General features: G+C 41.9%; 1 protein-coding gene across 5 annotated transcripts in view; it reads right to left on the bottom strand.

Annotated features, from left to right (window-relative positions):
- NEBL (nebulette) overlaps positions 1-26,063 on the bottom strand; it is a 201,971-nt gene that overhangs the window by 95,026 nt on the left and 80,882 nt on the right. The window contains exons 1-3 of one of the 5 annotated variants that reach the window (XM_038755580.1): positions 9,713-9,800; positions 2,296-2,402; positions 2,134-2,205 (exon numbers count right to left, since the gene is read on the bottom strand). The exons of 2 other annotated variants lie outside the window; for them this stretch is intronic. In XM_038755580.1, the coding sequence (XP_038611508.1) occupies positions 2,134-2,205; positions 2,296-2,394 (171 nt within the window). In that variant the 5' untranslated portion in view covers positions 2,395-2,402; positions 9,713-9,800. Of the gene's footprint in view, positions 1-2,133; positions 2,206-2,295; positions 2,460-9,712; positions 9,801-26,063 lie in introns of those variants that run through there. 2 more of the 5 variants (XM_038755581.1, XM_038755582.1) reach the window with 2 other exon arrangements.

The raw sequence follows: 26,063 nt of genomic DNA, 5'->3' as shown, positions 1-26,063 counted from the left end.
GGTATGATCTAAAGTAAAATGTCAGATTCTGGAACTCAGAACAAAAAGATATTCAATGAGTAATTTAGATGCTTGATGATGTATTTTATCATTGCCATTACAGAACTTCTGTTTGTCATCTAAATCAATCAGTTGTATTTACTGAGCACTTACTGTGGGCTGAGCACTGTACTAAGAGCTTTGGAGAGTACGAGCAGCATGGCTTAGTGGACAGAGACAAACCTGGGGGTCAGAAGTACCAGGGTTCTAATCCCAGCTCTGCCACACATCTGCTGTGGGACCTAGGGCAAGTCACATAATAATAATAATAATAATAATAATAATAATGGCATTTGTTAAGCGCTTACTATGTGCAAAGCACTGTTCTAAGCACTGGGGGGGTTACAAGGTGATCAGGTTGTCCCACATGGGGCTCACAGTCTTAATCCCCATTTTACACATGAGGTAACTGAGGCTCAGAGAAGTTAAGTGACTTGCCCAAGGTCACACAGCAGACAGGTGGTAGAGCCAACATTCGAACCCATGACCTCTGACTCCAAAGCCCGTGCTCTCTCCAGTCAGCCACGCTGCTTCTTTAATCATATTTATTGAGTGCTTACTGTGTGCAGAGCACTGTACTAAGTGCTTCACTTCTCTGTGCCTCAGAACCTCATCTGTAAAATGGGGATTAAGAGTGTGAGCCCCATGTGCAACAGGGATTCTGACCAACCGGATTAACTAGTATCTACCCCAGGACTTAAAACAGTGCTTGGCACGTAGTAATTAATAAGTACCACAATTATTATTATTATTATTATTATCATTACAATATAACAGACAGATTTCTTCCCCACAAAGAGCTTGCAGCCTAGAGGAAAACCAAGAAAAAGCACTTCTACAATTAGAGGGTAAAGTGACACTTTTGAATATAAAAGGTTGTTGTGCCCACTGGCTCCTGCTAGCTATCAAAACAAATACCATTCAGGTTCATTTTGTAATGTAGAGAGAAAAAAATAAGTTCATCTACCATTAAATGCCTCTAAACAACTTAAATTCAAAAACAAAGTCTCCTCGGACTGAATTTCTTCTCCATTGTGCAAACAGGGAAGCAACATGACCTAAGGGAAAAGCATGGGCCTGGGAGCCAGGGGACCTGGGTTCTAATCCTGGCTCCACCATTGCCTGTTGTATAATCTTGGGCAAGTCACTTAATTTCTCTGTGCCTCAGTTTCCTCACCTACAAAATAGGGATTCAATAACTTTTCTCCCTCTTAAACTGTGAACCCCATGTGGGACAGGGATTGTAGCCAGCCTGATTATCTCGTATCTACCCAATGCTTAGAACAATGTTTGACACACAGTAAGCACTTAATACCATAAAAAAATAGCAATGAGATGTTGGCTAAGAAGGAATGCTAAGAGGAACTTAGATGAATTGTTAAAAACATTATATAGCCAATGAAAATACTGTGGGAAAATCACACACACACACACACACACACACACACACACACAAACACACACACTCCCAAATAAACCACTGTCTCTTTCTGATGTATTTTTATTTCTGAATTTTTTTAGCATAATCCTTAGGTTAAATCTTTCTTGTCAGCGTTACGTCGAACTGCAAACAATGAAAACATAAAGGATATTTATGGTAATAACATGAAATTACCATACCTACGGGCAATGCCTTTATCTTCTCTCAAAATGCCAATAATGTCCATTATTCAGAATGTTACAAACTGACAATAAATTTCCTACACACTCCTAAGTACTACTGCTTTTAGATTCATCTTTTTAGAAAATGTATGGAACCACTTCTTTGGAATAGAGGACACTAAATAACATTCTTTCTCTCTTGTGCCACTGCTGAAGATGCTAATGCACAAGAAATCTGATTATCCAGACTAATTGGGACCAAGATTAGTCCAGATGATCAAATGCTCAGCTATCCAAACAGAATTGGGTTGGCAATCTCAAAAAGGCCATCATCCAATTTGGTCCATTTCCACAATTTTTTAAATCATCTGAACTGACCTTGGTTCAGATAACCGATCACTTGGATATCCAGATCTCAGAATCATTCTTAGCATCAACCATTCTAAAGACACATATAATGCAAACTGAACAAAAATTGATCCATTCACTTACATCACTAATCAGTTCTGTGCACTTTCTGGCCAATTCCATGTTTCTGTCTTCAATGACCGGCTTAAGGAAAACCTAGGCAGGAAGCAGAAAGGATTCCAAGATCGTTTCACAGAGACTAGAGTAAAAATGGAATTGCTATATGACTCTTTCCCAGTCACCTACCTTCTCTTCTTCTTCATCTTCCTCGTCTCCTTCTTCTTCTCTTTCTTCTTCTCCTTCTTCGCTTTCATCCTTGAAATCCTGAATGATAGGCACCCTCATATTTGTCCCTTCAGAAAAATGAAAAAATATGCACTCTAAAATAATCCGCCTGTGTAGTTTACTGTCTTACCTCCCCAGCTTCCCCGAGATCTGGCACCCTGTTCAGAGATTAACCTGACCGAGGCCTCATCCTTATTTGGAATACCCTTGATATAGCCTATATCTGAATTACGTCATCAGGAACAGAAAAGCTTCACAGATGGTTTGCCAGTTTTCACCTGATAAAACACATTTTATATTGGCCACATCCCCAAGCCCACAGCATTTATTGTTCATATCTCAGAATTGCATATTATAAATGACTTACTTGTTCACATTAATATCTGTCTCCCCCTCCAGAATGTATGCTTGTTATGTGCAGGGAATGTCTGCTAATTCTGTTATTCTGCCTCTCCCAAGTGCATAATACAGTGCTCTGCACATAATAAGCGCTCAAAAAATACCATTAATTAATTGATTAGGTGCATGTACGTAGATGGCCTTTCCAAGTCAACTTCCTTTCAACTGGTGAATACATTTAAGAGATAAGACTTGATTACAAGTCTCTGATTCAACCATTAACGACTCCAAGACGACTGATGGATCCAGTCGGTTGAGAAGGTCACATGACTCCACCACAAGGTGAAAATGACAGACCCTCACGTTTAAGATAGTGCATGCTTTAGCGCCTGCTATCTCAAACCTCTTTCACTCGGTCTAAATAAAGCTTTCGCTTGCATTTCAGACATATCTCTGGTCAGTCACTCCAGTGGTTCCCAGTAACTCAAAGTCACTTTCTAGAACAAGTTTTCTGAAGGGAAGTTCTATCGCCGTAGTCCCCCAGTCTATTAAGAAATCATCCACAATGAAAAAAACGCTGGGTATTTATTTCCATGTACCATTCAGAGAGCATGATCTTGTTCTCTTGATACTAGGTTTTCAAAAAATTATTCTCACTTGCTACTTAGAAATTCTGATACATCCAAATTCAGAAACATTCATGTAATGAAGTCATTAAGCTTGCAGCAGTTGGAAATAAAGATCCCCTACAGTTAATAACAAAGAAAAAAAATATGATATCAAAAGCATTAGGCTTCATTCAAAATACCACAGTCACTCTGGCAGACAAATATTCTGGTTACTTTCCTTTTCTATGATTCCCTTAAGTTTATCTCATCTAAAGCCTTTAATTGGCACACATTACCTCACCGATCCGATCAATCAACACTGTTTCTTGGGTGTTTAGTCTATGCAAGGCACCATAGTATTCATTCATTCAGTTGTATTTATTGAGCACTTACTGTGTACAGAGCACTGTACCAAGCCTTGGGAAGTACAAATCGGCAACATATAGAGACAATCCCTACAACGGGCTCACAGTCTAGAAGGACAAGTACAACAGAGTTAGTAGATACAATTCCCACCTTGAAGAAGATACAGTGTAGCAAGGGAGACAGACCTAAAATAAATTACAAACAAAGAAAGCAAAAGAATTTAAAGATACGCACATAAATGCTATATGGGGAGAGGGGTAAGTATTAAGTGCTTTGAGAGGGAGGGCTCAAACGCATAGGAGATGCACTAGATGAGGAGGAACTGGAGGGAAGGCCGATGAAGATTAGTCAGGGAAGGCTTCCTGGAGGAGATGTGATTTTAGTAGGGCTTTGAAGATGAATCAATCATCACCCATATTTATTGAGTGCTTACTGTATGCAGAGCACTTTACTAAGTGCTCGGGAGAGTACAATATAACAGAGTTGGTAGACACTTCCCCTGCCCACAAGGCACTTACAGTCTTGAGAGAGGATGAGAGTGAAGTGCAGTGAGTAGGTTAGCTGGTGAGGACACCAGCTATGAGACACTTTGGGGAGATTGTGAGCCCCCCCAAAGGATAGGCATAATGTCTAATTCCCACCTGTGCATTCTTTTCTAGTGCTTAGTACAGTGCTCTGCACACATAAACGCTTAACAATTACTGGGTAGTCAGTGCAGGTTTATAGAAGTCCAGGGTTCCAAGCCAAGGAAAACCCCAGCAAATCAAAGATTTTCAGTGGTGAACCCTGGAAGCCGAAAACAGTCACTGCATTGTGCAGTCTAGAATAACAACATGGAAGAGTTGCTCCTTTTCATCCATACACGTACCCAGAACTGGAAATCATCACCCTTATCTTCAAATGAGGAGGAAAATGTTGCCATTTATAAAGATTTAGGAGAGATATGAGTATTTCACTCTTCCCTATTTCTTCCTTCAAATGTTCAGTAAAAGAAGAATGAGAACGCTTTATTTTATAAAAACAATCAATCTTTTCAGGTCCCAGTTTTCTTCTCATCCAACAGATATCCACATCACTGACATAAATTCATCCCAGCTGCCTGTTGCTCTTCAAAAAGAATGTACACCCCGATAAATGCAAGGCTTTAATTACTTCTCGCATCTGGAAAGCCTTGACAATCACAGCACGGTTCTTGAAGAAGCTCGTCTTTGGTTCGGCAACACCCTAACAGCTCCCAGAAAGAGAGGAATCAACTTGGTGATTCTTCAAGCCATTTGGGCATATATCACCCAACAATGACTGCTTAACAAGTTCTGCTTCTGAGATGTGCTCAAGAAGCTTTGATGACTTGCAGGGATGTTTTGTTAAGCCTGTATGAGAGCTAAGCTAAACCTCAGATGTGCTTATTATCAACATATTAATACTCATGTAAACAGCAAAAGGAAGGTTGTTGGAGGGTTGGCTTGGAAAGGCCACCCTGTGATCACTGACATCTACAGCGGAGAAGCAGCACGGCTTAGTGATTAGAACACGAGCCTGGAAGTCAGAAGAATCTGGGTTCTAATCCCTCCTCCGCCACTTGTCCACTGTGTGACCTTGAGCAAATCACTTAACTTCTCTGTGACTGAATGCCTCTGTTCCCTCATCTGTGCAATGAGGGTCGAGACTATGAGCCCCTTGTGGGACAAGGACTGTGTCCAAACTGATTAACTTGTATCTACCCCAGAGCTTAGTACAGTGCCTGACACATGCTTTGCATACAGTAAGCGCTTGATAAATACATCCGAATGGTAAGCATTTAAGAAATACCATAAAAAACCCATAACTGAATAAAACCTGACTTATCTCTGGCATTTTTTTACTTTTGGTCTCCCATTTTCAGGAGAAACGGGTCCAAGGAAATGGAAAAATAAAAAAAAAATTGTTTCACATACAGCGAAGTGCAAGACAATGACTAAGATGTCAGAGTGTCATAAGCAATGCTATAAGAATCTGAAACATTAACCAACATTCTCGTACCCATTCTGAACAACAATTGCTGTAAATATTGGCTTCTCCTAGCCTTATGAGTGACATGAACAGTAAACCCACATCATCATCATCATCATAATGTTATTTGTTAATACCAAGTACTGTACTAAGTGCCAGGTAAGATACAAGCAAATCAGGTTGGACACAATTCCTGTCCCTCAGAGGACTCACAGTCTTAATCCCCATGTTACAGATGAGGTAACTGAGGAACCGAAAAGTGAAGCGACTTGCCCAAGGTCACACAGTAGAAAAGTGGCAGAGCCAGAATTAGAACACTAAACCACACTGCTTCTCTTCTACCTCCTTGAGCAGCTAATCTTCCTTTGGTAGAAGGGTTCCAATCTGCCCTTTACCTGGATCTAAATTCTCACGTTGCTTTGAAATTCCAGGTTTCCAGTTGGTTATCCCCTTAAATTGTTCAGAGAGACAGACTACTTCTTAAGGTGACTTAGCTCCTTTAGGCTTCCTCTTCTCTCAAGAATGTTCCTAAAGTTTCTAGATTCAGCCTGTACTTCTATGACTCTCTATGAAACCTTGCTCTAAATCATCATCATCAATGATATATATCAATTACTATGTGCAGAGCACTTACTACACACTTGTGAGAGTGCAATACAACTCATTAGTAGACATTCCCTGATCACAATGAGCTTAAAGTCTTAACTCTCTTATATATCTAGCTAATATATCGAGGCCACATACCTACCAAAGTTTTCATGTGGTATAATTTTTCCCAAACCTTTCGGGAAACAACTGAGCAATTTTCAAAACTGTGCAGTTACTGTTTTGCTGTCTGGTATGTAAGCCAAAGAACATGAATCTAGTGGAGTGAGTGCTTCCATTAAAGTCACAAGTACTTTAAACCAATCGTAAATATTTTAATCACTTCTCCCTCTATAGAACATTGTCGTGTTTCTCCATGGAGAAAGAATGTTTGCAAGTGCCTGCCATAAGCCATACTGTATCTGCTATTATCAAATGCAAAACACATGAATACCACCGTACAGCAACTGTGCTAGGAAAATCGCTGTTTTAACAAAACTGCAGATTCACTGAACCTCCGCATCAAACAGGCCTTACCATCGGCTTTAAAGCACTCAGTCATTTTACCCACTCCTGCCTCACCTTGTTGCTTCCCTACTACAAACCCAGCCAGCACATGTTGCTCCTCTAATGCCAACCAACTCACTGTACCTCGATCTCACCTACCTCGCAGCTAACTTCTCGCCCACATCCTGCCTCTGACCTGGAAAGCCCTCCCTCTTCATATTCATTCAATCGTATTTATTGAGTGCTTACTGTGTGCAGAGCACTGTACTAAGCGCTTGGGAAGTACAAGTCGGCAACATATAGAGACGGTCCCTACCCAACAACGGGCTCACAGTCTAGAAGGGGGAGACAGACTATAGCTTGTAGCAATTCTCCTGAAATGCATGCCATGCTCTGATGGTCCTTCTCTTGGTCTTTCCCTCTTTGAGATTTAAGGAATCTTAAATCTGGACTAAAGAGATCGCATTTGGGATTTGTGGACAAAAAAAGAGCTGATTTGTACATCTACTGAAGCAGCTTGATTAACTCAGAGCACAGGACACTTGGATTATTTGGAACCAATTGATCACTGGTATCGAATGCTGAATCTGGAGAGAAGGCTACTTTCAGCACCTGAGACTGTTCATATCCGACAATTTCTCTCCCCACCCTCAAAGCCTTATTGAGGGCACATCTCCTCCAAGAGGCCTTCCCTGACTAAGCTCTCCTTTTCTCTTCTCCCACCCCTTCTGCATCACCCTGACTTGCTACCTTTATTTTCCACCCACCTTACCTCAGCCCCACAGCACTTATGTACATATCTGTCATTTATCTATTTATATTAATGTCTGTCTCTCCCTCTAGACTGCAGGCTCACTGTGGATAGGGAACGTGTCTGTTTATTGTTATATTATACTCTTCCAAGTGCTTAGTACAGTGCTCCGCAGTAAGCGCTCAATAAATACAACTGATTGATTGATTGATTGATACTACATCCATCAAACATTCAACACAACATTTCCCAAGACTGCTATTTGATCTGAGAACACCTGCAGCAGCGACAAAACTGCTTTTGTTTTCCGGATCTTGCTTTTAAGAAGCAGGATGATTTAGTGGAAAGAGCACAGGCTTGGGAGTTAGAGAACCTGGATTCTAATCCCAACTCCTCCACGTACCTGCTGTGTGACCTTAGACAAGTCACTTAACTTCTCTATGCCTCAGTTTCCTCATCTGCAAAATGGGGATTTGGTATCTGTTCACCCCCCCCCACTTAGACTGTGAGCTCCATGTGGAACCTGATTGTCTCGAATATACCACAGAGCGTAGTACAGTGCTTGGCACATAATAAGCGTTTAGCAAATACCATGATTATTATTATTATTCTCCTGCAAATAACAGATTTCCTCTAGCAAATTTTGTGGTATAGCTTGGAATTAATAACAAACTTCAATCAGGCCTGTGTCCTGTGGAGTCTTCATCTGAATTGAAAGAAACCATCATCATTCACATCGCCACTAACTGATTGTTTAATTAGCCTGCCAATCCTACCAATACCAGTTTTCACTGTTTTTTTCAGAGTGAGAGCTATATAAGAAGTCCTTCCGCTATGCATCTTTATAGATCCCAACCTGACTGTCTTGTATCTATCCCAGTGCTTAGTACAATGCCTGGCACACAGTAAGCACTTAAATACCACAATTACTATTATTATTATTATTATCTATTCAATTCAGTTGGAATTTTCCCAACCCTTGTGTTTCATATACAGTAACAAGTGCTCCATTTCTCCTTTGTATTCCATGCTCTGGGAGTGAGGGGAACAAAGCAATCTCTGCCATGCTCCTCTCACCAACCAATGTCCAAAAGAGATTTTGTTTGGCCCGGGTCCTGAGGCCCATATTTATGCTTCGCTTTCTTTGTGGTTCCATCTACTCTCAGACTGACTAAAATATCCCCCTGCACAACTCACTGTAGACACGCCAAGGCCTTAAGAGCCCATTGTAGGGTAGGGACCGTCTCTATATGTTGTCGATTTGTATTTCCCAAGCGCTTAGCACAGTGCTCTGCACACAGTAAGTACTCAATAAATACGATTGAATGAATGAATGAATACAACATAAGGTATATGCTTGGGGAGGATTTTTCCTCAAGAAAAATTAATCTTGTGATATGTATCTACACAGGACAAAGCTAATTCCTAGGATCCTCCCCCTTTTAGACTGTGAGCCCACTGTTGGGTAGGGACTGTCTCTATATGTTGCCAACTTGTACTTCCCAAGCGCTTAGTACAGTGCTCTGCACACAGTAAGTGCTCAATAAATACGATTAATGATGATGATGATGATGATGACCAAGCCGGCATTTGTTGAGGGAAAATGCCATATATCCTGAGATAATCAGTCATCCTTCCCGCCTAAAGATGATGCCGTGGACTGTCACTGACAGTACAATTCACCTGCGGATGTGTCTGTGTATGAAAAGAATGATTCTCTCCACCCCAGTGCTTAGAACAGTGCTTTTCACATAGGAAGTGCTTAACAAATATCACAATTACCATTGTTAATTATTAGCTCAAAAGGAACTGACATTACATGCAAGGAACTGACATTACATGCGAGGAACATCTCTACCAACTCTGTCGTACTCTCTCAAGCACTTATCATGGTGCTTTGCACACAGTAAATGTTTAATTAATACAAGTGACTGATTTAAAACAAAAGTCATCTATGGTACCCAGCCAGTGAAAACATACACAAGTAGAGCATACACAAGCATATGAAGCAGAGGCAGAAAAAAACAATAATGAGACCTTCGGGAGGATCCTGAATCAGGAAAATACATACTTTAGATACTCTTCCCTAGCTTTCATAACACATTTAGAAATAAAATGTTTTCAAGAAATAGTCTTAATTAAATGCTAAGTGGTGGCCCACACTGAACAAAGAAGGAAACTCTCCTGATTTGAAACAGAATGTTAACCCAGAAAACTGTTCTATTACACCTACTTGATATTACTGGTAACTCTCCAGATTACACTGCATGATGGCAGATTCTTATTGGCCAAGGATGAAATCATGAACCAGAGCAGCTTTCTATTGTCAGGTTCACAACACATTAGTTGCACAATCATAAATACTATAAATGGATAGAGAAAGAAATGATTGTCAGTCAGTCTATTGTAATTATTCAGTGGCTTAGTGGAAAGAACCTGGGCTTGGGAGTCAGAGGTTGTGGGTTCTAATCCTGGCTCCGCCACTTATCAGCTGTGTGACTTTGGGCATGTCATTTAACTTCTCTGTGCCTCAGTTCCCTCATCTGTAAAATAGGAATTAGGGCTTTGAGCCCCACGTGGGACAACCTGATTACCCTGTATCTATCCCAGCGCTTAAAACAGTGCTTTGCACATAGTGAGCACTTAATACCATCATTATTATTATTATTATTATTATTACTGTGCACAAAGCACCATACTAAGAGTACAATACAACAATAAACAGACACATTCCCTGCCCACAATGAGCTTACAGTCTAGAGGGGGAGACAGACATTAGTAGAAATAAATAAATGACAGATATGGACATAACTGCTGTGGGGCTGGGAGGGGAGATGAATAAAGGGAGCAAGTGAGGGTGACAGAAGGGAGTGGAAGAAGAGGAAAGGAGGATTTAGTCAGGGAAGGCCTCTTGGAGGAGATGTGCCTTCAATAAGGCTTTGAAGGTTGGGGAGAGTTACTGGAAAGTGTTGGATATGAAGAAGGAAAGCACTCCAGGCCAAAGACATGTTTCAATTCAATTCAATTCAATCATATTTACTGAGCGCTTACTGTGTGCGGAGCACTAAACTAAGCCCTTGGAAGAGTACAATATAACAATAAATAGACGCATTCCCTACCCACAACTTTGAGCCCATTTTGTGTCCTCGGTCTCTGCATCAGTTTAGGGGTACAGTTACTGAGGACAGCCTGCCATTTTTACTGAGCTACTCCTGGCTCTCAAACAAATTTCCTGCTTGAAAGCAGTTTGCACTGTATTGGAAAGAAAGCCTTTTCAATGATGCCTCCTGCAATGAGGATTAAAACTATAATACCCTGTATTGAAAATGACCTTATTGCAACAATGAACTTAAACAGCTCACTCTCTAGCCTACCTAAGCCTATAATTGAGCTTGGGATTGTTATTCAGGGGAGTAACTTAAGAGGTCTGCAGTTCTGGGCTTGGGCAGAGGACAAATGTGTCCTGAAATGTAAAAGCAAGAGGTAATAAGAGAAATGTCAGAGTCTTACAGGCTTTCTCTCTTTAACAAGTGTATACACTGTTGTCATGACAACTGTGGCATTACCATAAACTTAAATATTTATTCTTCTGTGCTGAAAAATATATTTCTGCTAGATCTTTTTCTAAAAATCAAATATAGCTGTGCTATGAGTTGCTGTATACAAAATACATTGGGCTAAATTCCCATCTTGGGCAGCTCCATAGGCATGTCTGTCTGAGATGAAGTTATGGACCTTGACACTTTTAGAAAATGAATGAACTGTGATTTTTATCAGAAACACTTTCAAAAAAACTTTAGTTTTTCTAAAGCGAAAATTCTACTTAATGATCTTTACATATCTTAGCCTAAACAAGCCACGCTGTTTCTCATGACCTGTGACCTAGGCCCAGCATGTGCTTGACTTCACCCTCGGTGATGACGTCTTCAAGGGTCCTGGATGTCCCACACTGACCTGTGGACACTAACCCCCAGCTTCAGGATTTGCCCTCCAGCTCTTGAAGGGTGATGACACATGCCAAACATGAATCAACCGACCAATCAACAGTATTTACGGAGCACTTTCTTTGTGCGGAACATCGTACTTGAGTACTTGAGAGAGTACAGCAGAGGTAGTAGACTATACCCACCTGCAAGGAGCTTCCAATCTAGTTGGGGAGAACATACCAGCCCCATGTTCTTCACCAATTAACAAAGGAAATGGATGCCATTTTGACACATTTCTATAGAAAAAACCAAACATCAATCTAATCCTAAAACTGTTCCTCTGACATGTGTGTGTGTGTGTGTGTATTCACAAAGACATACCACTGTCAGACCATTAAGGCAGGATAAATACAATCTGCTGTGGGAAAAAATAGCAAAAGTCCAACTAGCCACCTCTAATTAAAATTACTTAGTAGTCAGATTGATAACCCCGGTGTTTAAAAGGTGCTGGCATTTTTTATGGGTTCTCCAGGCACGTGTTAACTCACTCGTCTGAGGTGCTGGGGTATAGCCTGATAACTCCGGTATTTGTTAAGCACTTACTATTTGCCAGGCACTGAACTAGGCAGTGAGGTAGATACAAGGTAATTGGGTTAGTCCCAGTCCTACATGGGGCTCAAAACCTTAATTCCCATTTTACAGACAAGGTAGATGAGGCACAGAGAAGTGAGATGACTTGCCTAAGGACACAAGTGGCAGAGCCAGGATTAGAACACAGGTCCTTTTGATTCCCAGGCCCATGCTCTATCCACTAGGCCACGCTGCTCACTCGTCTGAGGTGCCAGGGTGTAGCCTAACTGGATCAGTCAAGGGATTAGAGGCTGGGATAACTTGAGTGAACCTATCAGAGAAAAATTTCCTTTCGGGTTTGTCTTCAGGGAGGAAGGGATTGAGGTTAGTAGGGGGAAGGGTGTGTTTGTCATTGGATGACTCTGAATCTCCAAGTACTCTGAGTTGTTATGAGATGCCACACATACAAAACACGGACTCAACATTTGGCAATTTTTCCAGGATTGCTTTTTTTAAAAAAAAATCCTGTCCCTTTTTGAATGAACATCTTTCAACAATAGGGCAGCTATAATGGAGGAAGGAAGATGAATGTAAAAGAGGGCGAGTAGAAGGTCAAGGATAGACAGAGGAGAGAGAAAGAGAAAGAATGAGAAAGAAAGAACAAGAGAAAAAGAAAGGAAGAGAAAGAGAAGGGGAGGAGGAGAAGGAATTATGTCTGACAGAGTTTTATGTCATTCCTGATGTCTCTGAAGTATATTTGATTTTTCTAGATAATATCATGATATCATCCTCCACTGGGCAGAGTGCTTGGAGATCTCCCCCCAAAAACATACCCTCTTAATGGCATGCTGAATTGATACCTTCTCTGAAACTTGAAGAGCTCTCCATTAAAAACCTTTTCCTCTCTGTTCAGCAGCGTTCCACCGACTGATAATGTTGTTATGTATTGATCTGTGCTTCTTTGGTTTCTCAAATTTTCCTTCAGGTGTCCCACAGGCTGGTATTTGTGAAGTGCCTACTATGTGCCAAGCACTCTATTAAGTGCTAGGATAGAAATAAGCTAATCAGATTGGACATTTGTACTTCCCAAGCGCTTAGTACAGTGTTCTGCACATAGTAAGCGCTCAATAAATATGATTGATGATGATGACGATTGATGACATATCGTTAGCTGGATAACAAGGCAGGTCCTGAGGCTCACGAACTTAATTGCCATTTTATAGATGAGGTAACTGAGGCACTGGAAAGATGAATGACTTACCCCAGGTCACCGAGCAGTCAGGTGGTGGAGCGGGGATTAGAACCCAGATTCTCTGACTCCCAGGCCGGAGCTCAATCCACTAGGCCACGTTTCTTCCCTACTGAAATACTTATTGACGTCAAAACTAAAATGTAAACTGTGGGACTCCTCTGAAGGGGTTACAGGAAACATGAGACAGCTCAGAAGATGGCATCTGTCTACTCCACTTAGGCACAATACAGAAGATGGTATCTGTCCATTCCATTAAAGGGCTGCCTATTGCAGAGAGACATCTGGGTTTCTAGACTGCTGAAAGAGCAAGCCTCACCCGAGCATGTGGCTTCCCAGTGCAGTTCCCAGAATCCACCTGTTCCTCAGCCTCACGAGCAGGACCCGCCTCGTTATCCAGCTAACGAAAGACGGATCAGCTAGTGGCAGATGGCAACCATATGGAATTCATTCCCCACAGAAAGCAGGGCGGGGTGAAAATATCCGTCGGTTCTGAAAGGGGGGTCGGATTCATTCATGGATAAGCTATTCCTAATGCGTTACCAAGACGAATGTTAGGGATGATGAACGAGGGAAATCATTGGGATTGGGTGGTCCCTCCCTGATTGTGAGAATGACTATGAGGTGTGGGGGGAGAGGGGTCAACATTCACACTGATGAACGAGGGAAATCATTGGGATTGGGTGGTCCCTCCCTGATTGTGAGAATGACTATGAGGTGTGGGGGGAGAGGGGTCAACATTCACACTGCGCTTCCAATATTATTCCCACTAATGCTGCTACCTCCAAGGGCTGTAATACCCAGAGGCACTGTAAATTTCATTTTAAAACTATTTTTTTTTCCAAATTGCTTCAAGCAATCTATTTTGGAGGCAAATTTGAACTGAAAATGCATACTTCTGAAGATAATTTTAAGTTTTAGTGACAGAACCGATGGATGGCATGGGGCCAAAAGCCAATCAGACTTCTCTGGAAGGAGGAAGGATTTGAGGCAGCATGGCCTGGTGGATAGAGCAGTGTGCTCCACACATAGTAAGCACTTAATAAATACGATTGATTGACTGGTTAACATTTGTTAAGCCCTTACTGTGTGCCAAAGACTGAATTAAGAACTGAAGTGGATACAGGATTATCAAATCAGATAGAGTCCCTATCCTATGTGGGCTTCACAGTTTAAGGGGGAGGGAGAACAGGTATTTTAGCCCCATTTTACAGATGAGGAAACTAAGGCACAGAGAAGCTAAGTGACCTGTCCCAGGTAGCACAGCAGGCGAGTGTCAGAGCCAGGATTAGCACCCAGGTCTCTGGACTCCCAAGCCCATGCTCTTTCCACTAGGTCGCTCTGCTTCTGCTCGCTATTGTCATCATTCTTTGTATCTGTGGATGTCTTAAATTGAAAATCCCTTGCTGAACAGGAACTGTGACTAAGTCATTTATTTGTATTTACCCCAGAACTGAGCACAGTTGCTTTGGCACTCAGTAAGCACTTTATAACCAACATAGGCAAAATTCGACTTTTGGCATGGACTGCTCTCCTCCTGAATGTTGGCCCGGTTGAAGGAAATTGGCTTTGAAAGGACCAAAGTTGCAAACATTGCAAAACTCTGCCATCAGCATTCCCTAACTTTGGGACATCTCCCTTGGTACAAGTGTTCATGCATATGCATGCTTAGACATTACACATTCAGACAGATGCACTTGTGTGTATTTGAAAACTGACATAAATATTAATGTGTACAAATGATGGCATGCTGAAAAAAAATCTATTTATAAAATACCCAGCTGCATAAATTATGGGTTTTAGACACTTTAACAGCTTTGACGCTCCATAAAGTATGAGCATAGGCTTGAGTGATAGAAAATGTATAAGCTCTCGTATAATGAGTCCAGTTCTCTCAATGCTGATTCTCCCTAGGATAAATTGGTAGACTTACTTTCAGGCCACTATAATCCCATTAGGTTTCTGTTTCACTAATACACAGACTTAGCAGTCTTTCAAAAGAACGCAGTAAATAAAATCTGAGATGTGTCATACACTGATTGCTTGATTGCTTAAGTAGCCCAAGATCTGTAAGCCCTGCCCAATGTTAAGTCCAATCACTGTAGAGAATATAGTTCCCTCCCCACCACTTTTTATTTTATTTACAGAATATTTTAAATGCTTATTATGTGCCAGGAACTGTACTAAATGCTGGGATAGATACAAGCTAATCAGGTTGGATATAGTCCATATCCCACATGGGGCTCACAGTATTAATCCCCATTTTACAGATGAGGGAATTGAGGCACAGAGAAGTGAAGTGATTGGTCCAAGGTCACACAGCAGACAAGTGATGGAGCCAGGATTAGAACCCAGGTCCTTCTGACTCCCAGGCTTGTGCTCTATCCAGTAGGCCACTCTGCTTCCCACACCTCTTCTTCCCCTCTCCCCGTCTCGACCACAGTTGCCCAACTAGTGATGTGCACGTGGACTTCTCCATGTAGGCTGAGTTTTGGGAGGGAGGTAATGATAACTGTAGTATTTGTTTAGGCACTTGCTATAAGCCAGGGGTGGATTCAAGCATATTGGGGTGGACACAGTGCCTGTCCCACAGGTCTTACTCACTATTACACAGGTGAGGTAACTGAGGCATGGAGAAGTGAAGTGACTCACCCAAGGTCAGAGAGCAGACAAATGGCGGAGATGGGATTAGAACCCCGGGCCTCCTGACTCCCACACTCACGCTGTTTCCACTAGGCCACGCTGCTTCTCTTGGAAGCCAGAATAGAAAAGAAAAGAATACAAAAAGCCAGAATGGAAGATCTCTCTCCCTTCTGATGCTATGCGGCCTTTGGCTGAAGCAGGTTCAATCCATTCAGCTGTATCTCTCTCCCCAGCTTCCTATTCACTAGCTCTACCCACCCAACATTTTTCTCTCCCACTCCGATTCCATGCTGCCTTCAATGGGGCACGGAGGAGGGAACTTGGGGAGAAATTCCTGGGTCTTACCACAGCCAGATGTGCCCCAGATTAGAGCAATGCCACGTCTCCCTGGCAACAAAAGCCAATAGACAACTTCTTCACTGTGCAGAGCTGATGGAGAACAGCACTTGGGGAACATGGCTGGATCAAACAGAACAGGTTCACAGCCATTAGGGGAAAGGCGGTGGTATAAGGCCTCGGCTATCTGGCCTCCGGGTTTCCAACCAGGATCCCCCCAATAATTTTTTATGGCATTTGCTAAGCACTTACTATGTACCAGGCACTGTTCTAAGGGTTTGGGGTAGATACAAGCTAATCAGGTTGGACACAGTCCCTGTTCCACATGGAGCTCACAGCCTTAATCGCCATTTTACCGATGAGGGAACCGAGGCCCAGAGGAGTAAAGTGACTCGCCCAAGGTCACACAGCGGACAAGTGGCAGAGCTGGGGTTAGAACCCAGGTCCTTCTGACTCCCAAGCCCATGCTCTAGCCACTAGGCAATGCCTTTCTGCTATAAGCAGTAGTGGTTGCACAGTTTTTGAGCTAATTCCCAATTTTACTCATTCCCCCGTTAAAAAAAATTCCTAGATATGGGGGTATGTTTGAGGAACAGAGGATCAAGAAAGTCCCTAGGAACAGTGGTGGGGATGAGAAGATGAGGGGATGAGGGGTGGCAGGGAGTGAGCTACAATGAGCTTTTTAATTACTTCTAGGAGCTCAGACATCATGTGGGCCTGGCTCTGGAGCAGGAAACTAAGAAATTACATTTCATTCTATGAGAATTAATCAATTTACTCATTCACTCTATAAGAATTCCCTACCTGCAAGCTGTGGTTACAGAATGTGTCAACCAACTCTGTTGTATTGTAAAATCCCAAACACTTAGTACAGCACTCTGTACACAGTAAGCACTCAATAATACTTGGACATTTGTTATTTGCCCCAACTCCACAGCACTTATGGCCCAATCTTTAAAGTATACATTACAAATGACTTTTTATTCATATTAATGTATGTCTCCCCCTATAGACTGTAAATTTAAACTCATTATGGGCAGGGAAAGTGTCTGCTAATTCTGTTGTACTGTACTCTCCCAAGTGTTCAGTAGAGTGTTCTGCACATAGTAAGCGCTCAATAAATACCATTGATTGATAGACTGACTGTGAAAGGCTTCAAGAAAAAAATTCTCACCAAAGCCTACCTTAATCTTTAAAAAAACGCATGTAAGTTTTCCACAGTTGATTGATTGATAATACCAATGAAAATGAGGATGAGGATGAAGAAGGTAGGAAAGTGGCAGGGACTAGAACCCACAGCTGATTTGCTAGTAGAGCCTTGGCCATTCAACATGAAAAGCATTTCCATCTAAATTGTCCAGACAAGTGAGACCATTATTCCATCACAAATTAGAACTTATAAAAGATCCAAAGAAATTAAGTAATTGCATCACGGAGATCAAGGAAGGTGGGAGCAAAAGAGACAGCAGAATTCAAGGAACGGAAACCAAGAACAAAATCTCCGTGAGTAAATATTCGTCACCAGTTAAATGGGCTGTCCTTCCTCACTGTAAATCTTACCCATCCCATCACCTAAAAGTCCAAGGCTTTCCTCTGAAAACAGCATGTTAGCATGTCCGCTTTGAGTAATCTATATGCACAGTTCATTTAACCAAACAAATCTGACATTTACTTCTTCCAAGCTAATTTTTTTTAACCACAAATAAAACAAGTGTCTTTTTTCCTGCAGCATTAATCTACCAGATAATGAATTACTCTTTGAATTACTTGGCTAATGAGAATGTTCGATCACTGTCTCATCTTGGAATAAAATTGGGATGGGGGTAGAACTAAAGCTGGAAAGTATCCTAATAAAGCAACAGAAGTCCACACTTTTAGCTATGCTGCAGTAACCACGAAACATGAGGAAATTACCTCATACTATCTACACCACATTATCCACTCCACATATAACTGACTATACTGTAGTAACAGAGGAAAATAAAAGGGTTTTTTTACTACAGCAGTGCCATGGAGGCAGCAAGATACAAAATGGTTCCCAGCAGTAGTTAATTTCATCGAGAAAAACTGACTTTATTTCCCCAGCAGAGATCCCACAAACGAATCTGTATTATAACCTGCGGGAGTCTTAATATGCTCAGCAGGTCAGATAGGATTCAGCTATTTAGTTCTGCAACAAAGCAGTGTTTGTCAAAAATGGAACCCATAGCATGGAGAGGGCTTAAAAAATCAGTCTTTTGGCAGGATTGGGGCTAGGATGTCAACTGTATTATTTATACATTCTTTTTTTTTCATGATTTAAGTTAAGCACTTACCAAGTGCCAGGCACTGTATTAAGGGCTGGGGTAGATTACACACAAATCAGGTTAGACACAGTCCATTCCCACATGGGGCTCACAGTCTTAATTCCCATTTTACAGATGATGTAAGTGAGGCACAGAGAAGTGAAGTGACTGGCCCAAGATCACACAGTAGACACATGGGGGAGCCAGGGTTAGAACCCAGATCCTCCTGGCTACCAAGCCTGTGTTCTATTCCTTAGGCCATGCTGCTTCTCAATCATGAGGGGAGCCCAAATATCTTTTTAATAATCGGAGGCTTAAATCTTAAGAGATGCTTATGATAGACCTCTCTTCCTTTCTGTATTTTTCACTCTCCATTATAAAATCATAAAAAATAAAAGTGGACCGAGTAGTAATTGTGGTATATGTTAAGTGCTTACGACAGCCCCTTCCTTCCTCCCCACCTCCCCATCCCCCCCGCCTTACCTCCTTCCCCACCCCACAGCACCTGTACATATGTATATATGTTTGTACATATTTATTGCTCTATTTATTTATTTATTTTACTTGTACATATTTATTCTATTTATTTTATTTTGTTAATATGTTTGGTTTTGTTGTCTGTCTCCCCATTCTAGACTGTGAGCCCGCTCTTGGGTAGGGACCATCTCTATATGTTGCCAATTTATACTTATACTTCCCAAGCGCTTAGTACAGTGCTCTGCACACAGTAAGCACTCAATAAATACAACTGAATGAATGAATGCCAAGATCTATGCTAAGCACCGAGGTAGAAACAAGATAATCAGGTCAGACACAGTCCGCGTCCTACAAGGGGCTCACAGACTAAATGGGAGGGGGACTAGCTATTTCATCCCCATTTTACTGATGAGGAAACTGAGGTGCAGAGAAGCTAAATGACTTGCTCAAGTTCAAACAGAAGAACCAGGATTAGAACCCAGGTCTCCTGATTCCCAGGTCTGTGCCCTTTCTCCTAAGCCACACTGCTTCTCAGTAACACAATAATATGAATCGATGTTTGCAATTCTATAAACACACATACACATATCAAAATACTTTTTCTCTGCTTTTCTACTATGTTAAAAGGGGGAGGAGGAAAAACCTTTCACACTAAGGCCCTTGTCAATTCTTGGAGCTAATGTAGAATCTAATTGCCCAATACATTCCCATTTTGCCACCAATTTGCAATTAGCCTGCACTTTTCATGCATGAGTTGACCCAATTACATAACAAATTTACACCTTTGGGAATTTCTCTTGACTGCTTGTCTTGTGTCCACCACACGACTCAATTTCACACTGTCAGCATCCTGACCGTAGTTGTGGTCTGTCTGTCAGAATGATTTATTTAAATGACAAACAACGAGAGACTCCTATAAGGCCCAGATTCACAACCCCAACCTCCTCCATCCCACCTCTCACTCCCAGCACTTATCCGAACTTTAAGTCAAATGGTTTAATAGGCCCAGGGCTCTGACCTTGAGTCACTGGGCACTGTATTTCAGCAACAATTCCCTGCTTCATAAAGCTGGCTCTCAACCAATTACAAAGGACCAGCATAATCAAATCAATTTTAACTTCTGAAAGTTGACTAATTCACCAATGAAATGTTCATTCCTTTTACCTTGTCAAACTGAAATGTAAATAACAGAGCAGAAACGATCGTGCCTTTGGTCCAACAGTGAAAGCAATAATAATTTCTTTTTTTCAGAACCATCCATCCATCAGGTTTCCCAGAGGTACTGTCATCTGGCAGAGTGTTGAAACTAGAGAAAGCCTAAATTTGAAGCATTTTTTTTTTACCATGGGACTCGCTGCTTCTGTATGGGGGGAAAAGAAAGAGAGGAAGGAAAACAAGGGGAGGGGAAGAAGGGAGAGTGAAGAAGAGGAAGAAAAATGGAGAAGGGAGAAAAAAGAGAAAGAAAAAGAAGGGATGAGAAAAACAACATGGCCTAGTGGAAAGAGTCCAGGCCTGGGAGTCTGAGGACATGGTTTCTAATCCCAGTTCTGCCACATGGATGCTGTGTGACCTTGTGCAAGTCACTTAACTTCTCTGGGCCTCAGTTAACTCACCTGTAAAATGGGAATCATTTCTCCCTCTCCTTTATACTTTGAGCCCCTCATGGCATAGGGGCTGAATACAATCTTGTACCTACCCCAGTGCTTGGCACATAATAAGCACTTAAACACCACAGTTATTATTAGAAAAGAGGAAGATGAAAAAAGGGATGGGGAAGGGTAAACAGGAGAGAATGTAAGCTCGTTGTGGGCAGGGAACGTGTCTACAAGCTCTGTTATTTTGTACTTTCCCAAGTGCTTAGTACAGTGCTTTGTACATGGTAAATGCTCAATAAATATGATTGATTGAATGAGAGAGCACGAGGGCAAGGAAGAACTGGTGAGGGGGAGGGACATGAGAAAAGAAGTGTGATTAAAAATAGGAACTGTTTTCTTACCAGAGCTGGAGAAAGAATAATAATAATGATAATAATAACTTCTGTTAAGCACTTTCTATGTAACAAGCACTGCACTAAGCATTGGGGTAGATACAAGATAATCAGGTCCCACATGGGGCTCACAGTCTAAGTAGGAGGGAGACAAGTGTTGACTCCCCATTATGCAGATAACAAAACTGAGACACAGAGAAATCAGGTGACTTGCCCAAGGTCTCACAGCAGACAAGTGGTGGAGGATTAGAATCCAGGTCCTCTGGCTCTCAAGCCCACGCTCTTTCCACTAGGCCACAGTGCTTCCCTGGATTAGTGAAAGAGCCAATCTATATTAGATAAATATTACATAATTTCATTTATATATTATGTAACTAATATTATTTCATTTAATCTATCTTTGTTACTTATATTTATCTATATGAATAGGTAAGTAAATCTGGAATTAAATGCAACTCGGACGGGTGACTTACCAAGGTGCAAACACTGGGGAGGAGGGGACAACACACAATCCTCCTCCAAACTTTTGCTGGCCATTTCAGAGCAATTCCAAGCCCCATCTGCTGAGCCAAAGGAGCCTCCAGCCCCCGGTTTTATTGAACCATTGAGGCAAACAGCTTAGAGAGGGAGTGTGGTTCAATGGAGAGAGCACGAGCCTGAAAGTCAGAAGGACCTGGGTTCTAATCCTAGCTAAGCCACTCGTCTTCTGTGCAACCTTGGGCAATTCACTTCACTTCTCTGGGCCTCAGTTACCTCATCTGGAAAATGGGGTTTAAGACTGGGACTTGGATTGTGTCCACCCTGATTACCAGCACTTAGAACAGTGCCTGCCACACAGTAAGTGCTTAACAAATACCATAAAAAAACTTGCTGCTTCCCTGAATAGTCTCACTTCCACAGACAAATATAAGCAGGTCTGGATATTTTGACATAGAACACAGAAATACCCTGATTATGGAGTAAGGCGTTTTTGCCTCATTAAAGAAACAAATGGTGGCATGTTTCCTGGCAAAGGATTTTTATTTAATTCCACTGTAGATAAGGGCCTGCTCCCACCAGTTTGGTTCCAGGGGAACTCAGTTGAGATTTCAGAGGCCTTGAGCAGGATCACATATTAAATGTCAAAGCAAGCACGGAGCGGGGATGACTGGGAGAGAGTTCTGTTAGGGAGAGTTCTGAATAGGAGTGTTGTTTTGACCCAGAGCCACAGACTCTCCATCTGCTCTTCATTCATTCATCCATTCATTCAATCATATTTATTGAGCGCTTACTGTGCACAAAGCACTGTACTTAGCACTTTGGAGAGTACAATATGAAAATAAAGACACAGTCCCTACCCACAATGAGCTCACAGCTCTCTTAGAAACACTAGTTACCCGATCTGCAACTTCGCTGTGGTTCCCCACCCTGGAGTTGGGGGAAACTAAGGCATGCCGGTCTCTGCCAACAGTCCAAAAGCATCATTTGGAGAATCGGGGCCTCTGCGTCCACCCCAAAAGAGGTCCCCCCCGAAGAAATGATTACATCTCCCTCTCTCCCTGGCTCCTTCACCGACCCTGAGCATTGGGATCACCAGAATCGCCACGCCAACTCTCTTGGATCTGTGACCTTTGGACATTTGATATCCACCCCACCTGCAAGCCCACAGCACTTATGTCCATGTCTTTCAATTACATATTCTAAATTACTTATTTATTCATGTGAAAGTCCATCTCCCCTTCTAAACTGTAAGCTCATTACGGGCAGGGAACATGCCTGCTAATTCTGTTGTATTGTGCTCTCCCAAGTGCTTACTACCACTCTTACCACCACTGATTGATTGATTGATTGATTGACCACTTACTGTTTTCAGAGCACAGTGTGAAGCACTCGGGAGAGTTATAACATGATTGGAAGACAGACATGTTCCCTGCCCACACGGAGATCAAAGACAAGCAAATGCTACCCAATGATGATCTCTATGGACTCTCCCTGCTGGAGACTCAAGTCTTCTTCAAGCGTAACTGATTTATCCGACAGTGGAAGGCTCCAGGTATTTCCCCCACCCCCTCCTTGGTCACACAAAATTTTCTCCTGGGAAGTTATTTTCAATGAGTAGCAGCACATTCCACTCAAAACCTTAGTCACTGTTTAATAAATCCCATTCAATCATTAACATCATACTGAGGCTAAGCCCTTCTTTGGAATAGAGGAATCGCTGTCATGAAAGATTTCACTGTAGCCTAATGGAAAGATCAATGAACCTGGGAGTCAGAGGGCCTGGGTTCTAGTCCCAGCTCTGCTGCCTACCTGCTCTGTGACCCTGGGCAATTCGCTTCTCTGGGCCTCAGTTTCCTCATCTGTAAATTGAGGAATTTACAGATGAGGATTCGATATCTTCTCTCCTTTTGTACTTACACACGGAGCCCCATGAGGGACAGGGACTGTATCTGACCCCATTTCCTTGTATCTACTCCAGCGCTTAGTACTGGGTTTGGAACATAGAAAGAGCTTAATGAATTCCACAGTTATTATTAGCTGAACCAGTCCAAGCCGCCAACACTGAACCACCAGACCAGGAAAGGGCAAAGAAGCTTTGGGGCCCCCAGCCCCATCTTCATGTCAGTCATGCCATCCTAGCGTCACTGGAAAAGCAAAAGATGTGTCCATTCGATAACAATAACTGTTCTAGTTTTGAAGTGCTTACTAGATGCCCAGCACTATACTAAGCCCTCTTCTAAAGGTTTTTCTTTCAGCTCATTCCAGACAGAGAACATGTCTTCAAACTCTGTTGTATTGTACCCTCCGAAGTGCTTATTGCAGTGCTCTGCCCACGGCAAGCGCTCAATAAATACCACTGATGGATCAATTGATTCGCCAGCAGATCAGCACTCCCCAGTCTCTGTATGAGCCCAGTCCCTAATTTCCCCAGGCATTTTGCAGGAAGCTCTTTCCTCGCTAGAAAAGGTGGCTTCTCCTTGCTCTCCCATAAATGAGTGCTGCCTGAAGCTGGGTTACGAATAAGAGCAAGCAGCCAGATCGGCTCGAGAATCTAAACCATCAGTCTTCCCCAATCATATGATTCCTCCTCCAGAAAGCAAAATGAAAAAGCCGGGACTGAACAGCTAATCCCATGATGACATTTCATTTCCCCTACTATTTGAAATTCCTGGGACCGCTCCACAGCCAAATGAAACATTATCGGCAGAGTCGTGAGGACTTTCAGATCCTTGACACGAGTGGACTCCTGTCTGAAAACCTGTCCCAGAATGTGGATTCTCCCCCTGCCAAAATTCTGAATGCCCTCTTAGCCCCCAAAACATACCTAAAACATCCAGATCTCCTCATTTATTTAAATTAATGTCTTTCTCCCCCTATAGACTGTAAGCCTGTTGTGGGCAGGGAATGTGTCTGTTCTATTATTATATTGTACTCTCCCAAGCACTTAGTACAGCACTCTGCACAAAGTAAGCACTCAATAAGTACAAATGATTTATTGATTTAGAAACACATGATTTCCATCCTCCATTGTTAAGCTGGGCTTCACCCTGGGTATTTGGAAAGCTTTATTAAAGAAAAACTCATTTCACTACGCTGTCTGCTGATTTCACCTTCATAAATCCTGGGGCTTCTAGAGGTTTGAACATCAAACCTTAATGAAAATGTGGGTTTTTTAAAATACAAATCAGTTTCACTCATGCTACATTTACAATAAAGATAACGCTTACCTGTCTCAGAGGATTTGATATCAAAGGAGACAATCTGTCATCAGTTTCTGGTTGTAGAAAGTGTATTTATTGTCCAGCTAACAAGATAAAAAGGATCAATTTCTTTCTTTTGAAATGCAAAAGCAGACTGAATTTAAATAAAAATAAAAAGGCTTACCTTTCAACCAGCTACTGCACATTTCACATCCTTATGTGAGTCGTTTCATAACTTTTAAGCACAAAACTTAATTCTTTGGAAAATGCACTGCACAGTTCTGTTGTGAAACATTTAAAATCCTGATTGATGATCCTTGAATAGAATAATAAAGTTTCTCGAAAGATGGTTAGGAAAAGAGATGTCAAACAAATGTAATGTTGGTTAGAATGTAAATCTGATTCTGTTTCACTTTGTAAAGGAAAAGAGGCAGGAAGGAGGGGAGACAGGCAGGAAGCAAGGAGAAAGAAATGACGATGATAGGAAGGAAAGGAAAGAGAAAGGAGGAAACGAGGGAGGGAGGGAAGGAGAGGAGAAGGAAGAGAGGGAGGAAGGACACAAGGAAGGGAGGGAGGGAGGGAGGAAGACAGGAAGGAAGGCAGGAAGGCAGGCAGGCAGGCAGGAAGGAAGGAAGGAAGGAAGGAATGTTCACAAATATGTGAATGATTTTTCAGAAAGAAAAGTCAGAACTTGTGGTCCACACATTTGAGTCTTATTAGTCATGGATAAAAATGAATTAAAAATTATTTTTTAACTCAAACAATATATCTAAATCCAGAAAAAGAAAATATCTTACCTTATAGGGGAGCAGTTTTAAACTGCTAAACAATGTAACTAAAGCAAGTCCTTGTATTTTGATATACCTCCCCCATAAAAAAATATTTTCTTAACATGCACAAAGAAGAAAAGGGTCCTGTTTTTTTGGCTGAACACTAAATAGAACTAGCCCAAAATGAGATGAAAAGAAAATCTATTCAATGATCCACATAGCAAACGTATGCCATTTTGATATTCTTTCTAGGAGTAACCTTCATTACCGTACCAATCTCGTTTTCAATCGCAAAGTAGCAAGTTTTCCCAGAAACACTTGTTTGAGGTTCAGCACATTAAAATTCCCCCAGACAGCAGTGTTAGCGCTTCGTTTCTGCAGGGAATGTTCCAATTTTAATACCAACCTGTCTTTCTGTACTTCACTCAATGATATTTATTGAGTGCCACTGTGCGCAGAGCACTGTACTAAGCGCTTGGGAGAATCCAAATAGAACAGAGTTGGTAGATATGTTCCCTGCCCACAGTGAACTTACAGCCAGAGGACTTGTAATGTTCCAATTTCAATACCAAGTTGTCTTTCTGTTCTTGCAGGGGTGAGTGTTTTAGACCCCCAAAGTGTACCCAAATGCTAACAAGATAGGAAATTTCCCACAAGGGTG

Source organism: Tachyglossus aculeatus, chromosome 13 (assembly GCF_015852505.1).
Source record: "Tachyglossus aculeatus isolate mTacAcu1 chromosome 13, mTacAcu1.pri, whole genome shotgun sequence".
In the NCBI taxonomy this organism is placed as follows: Eukaryota; Metazoa; Chordata; class Mammalia; order Monotremata; family Tachyglossidae; genus Tachyglossus; species Tachyglossus aculeatus.
Note: the sequence above shows the minus strand (reverse complement) of the source record. Positions and strands in the feature narration are given on the sequence as shown.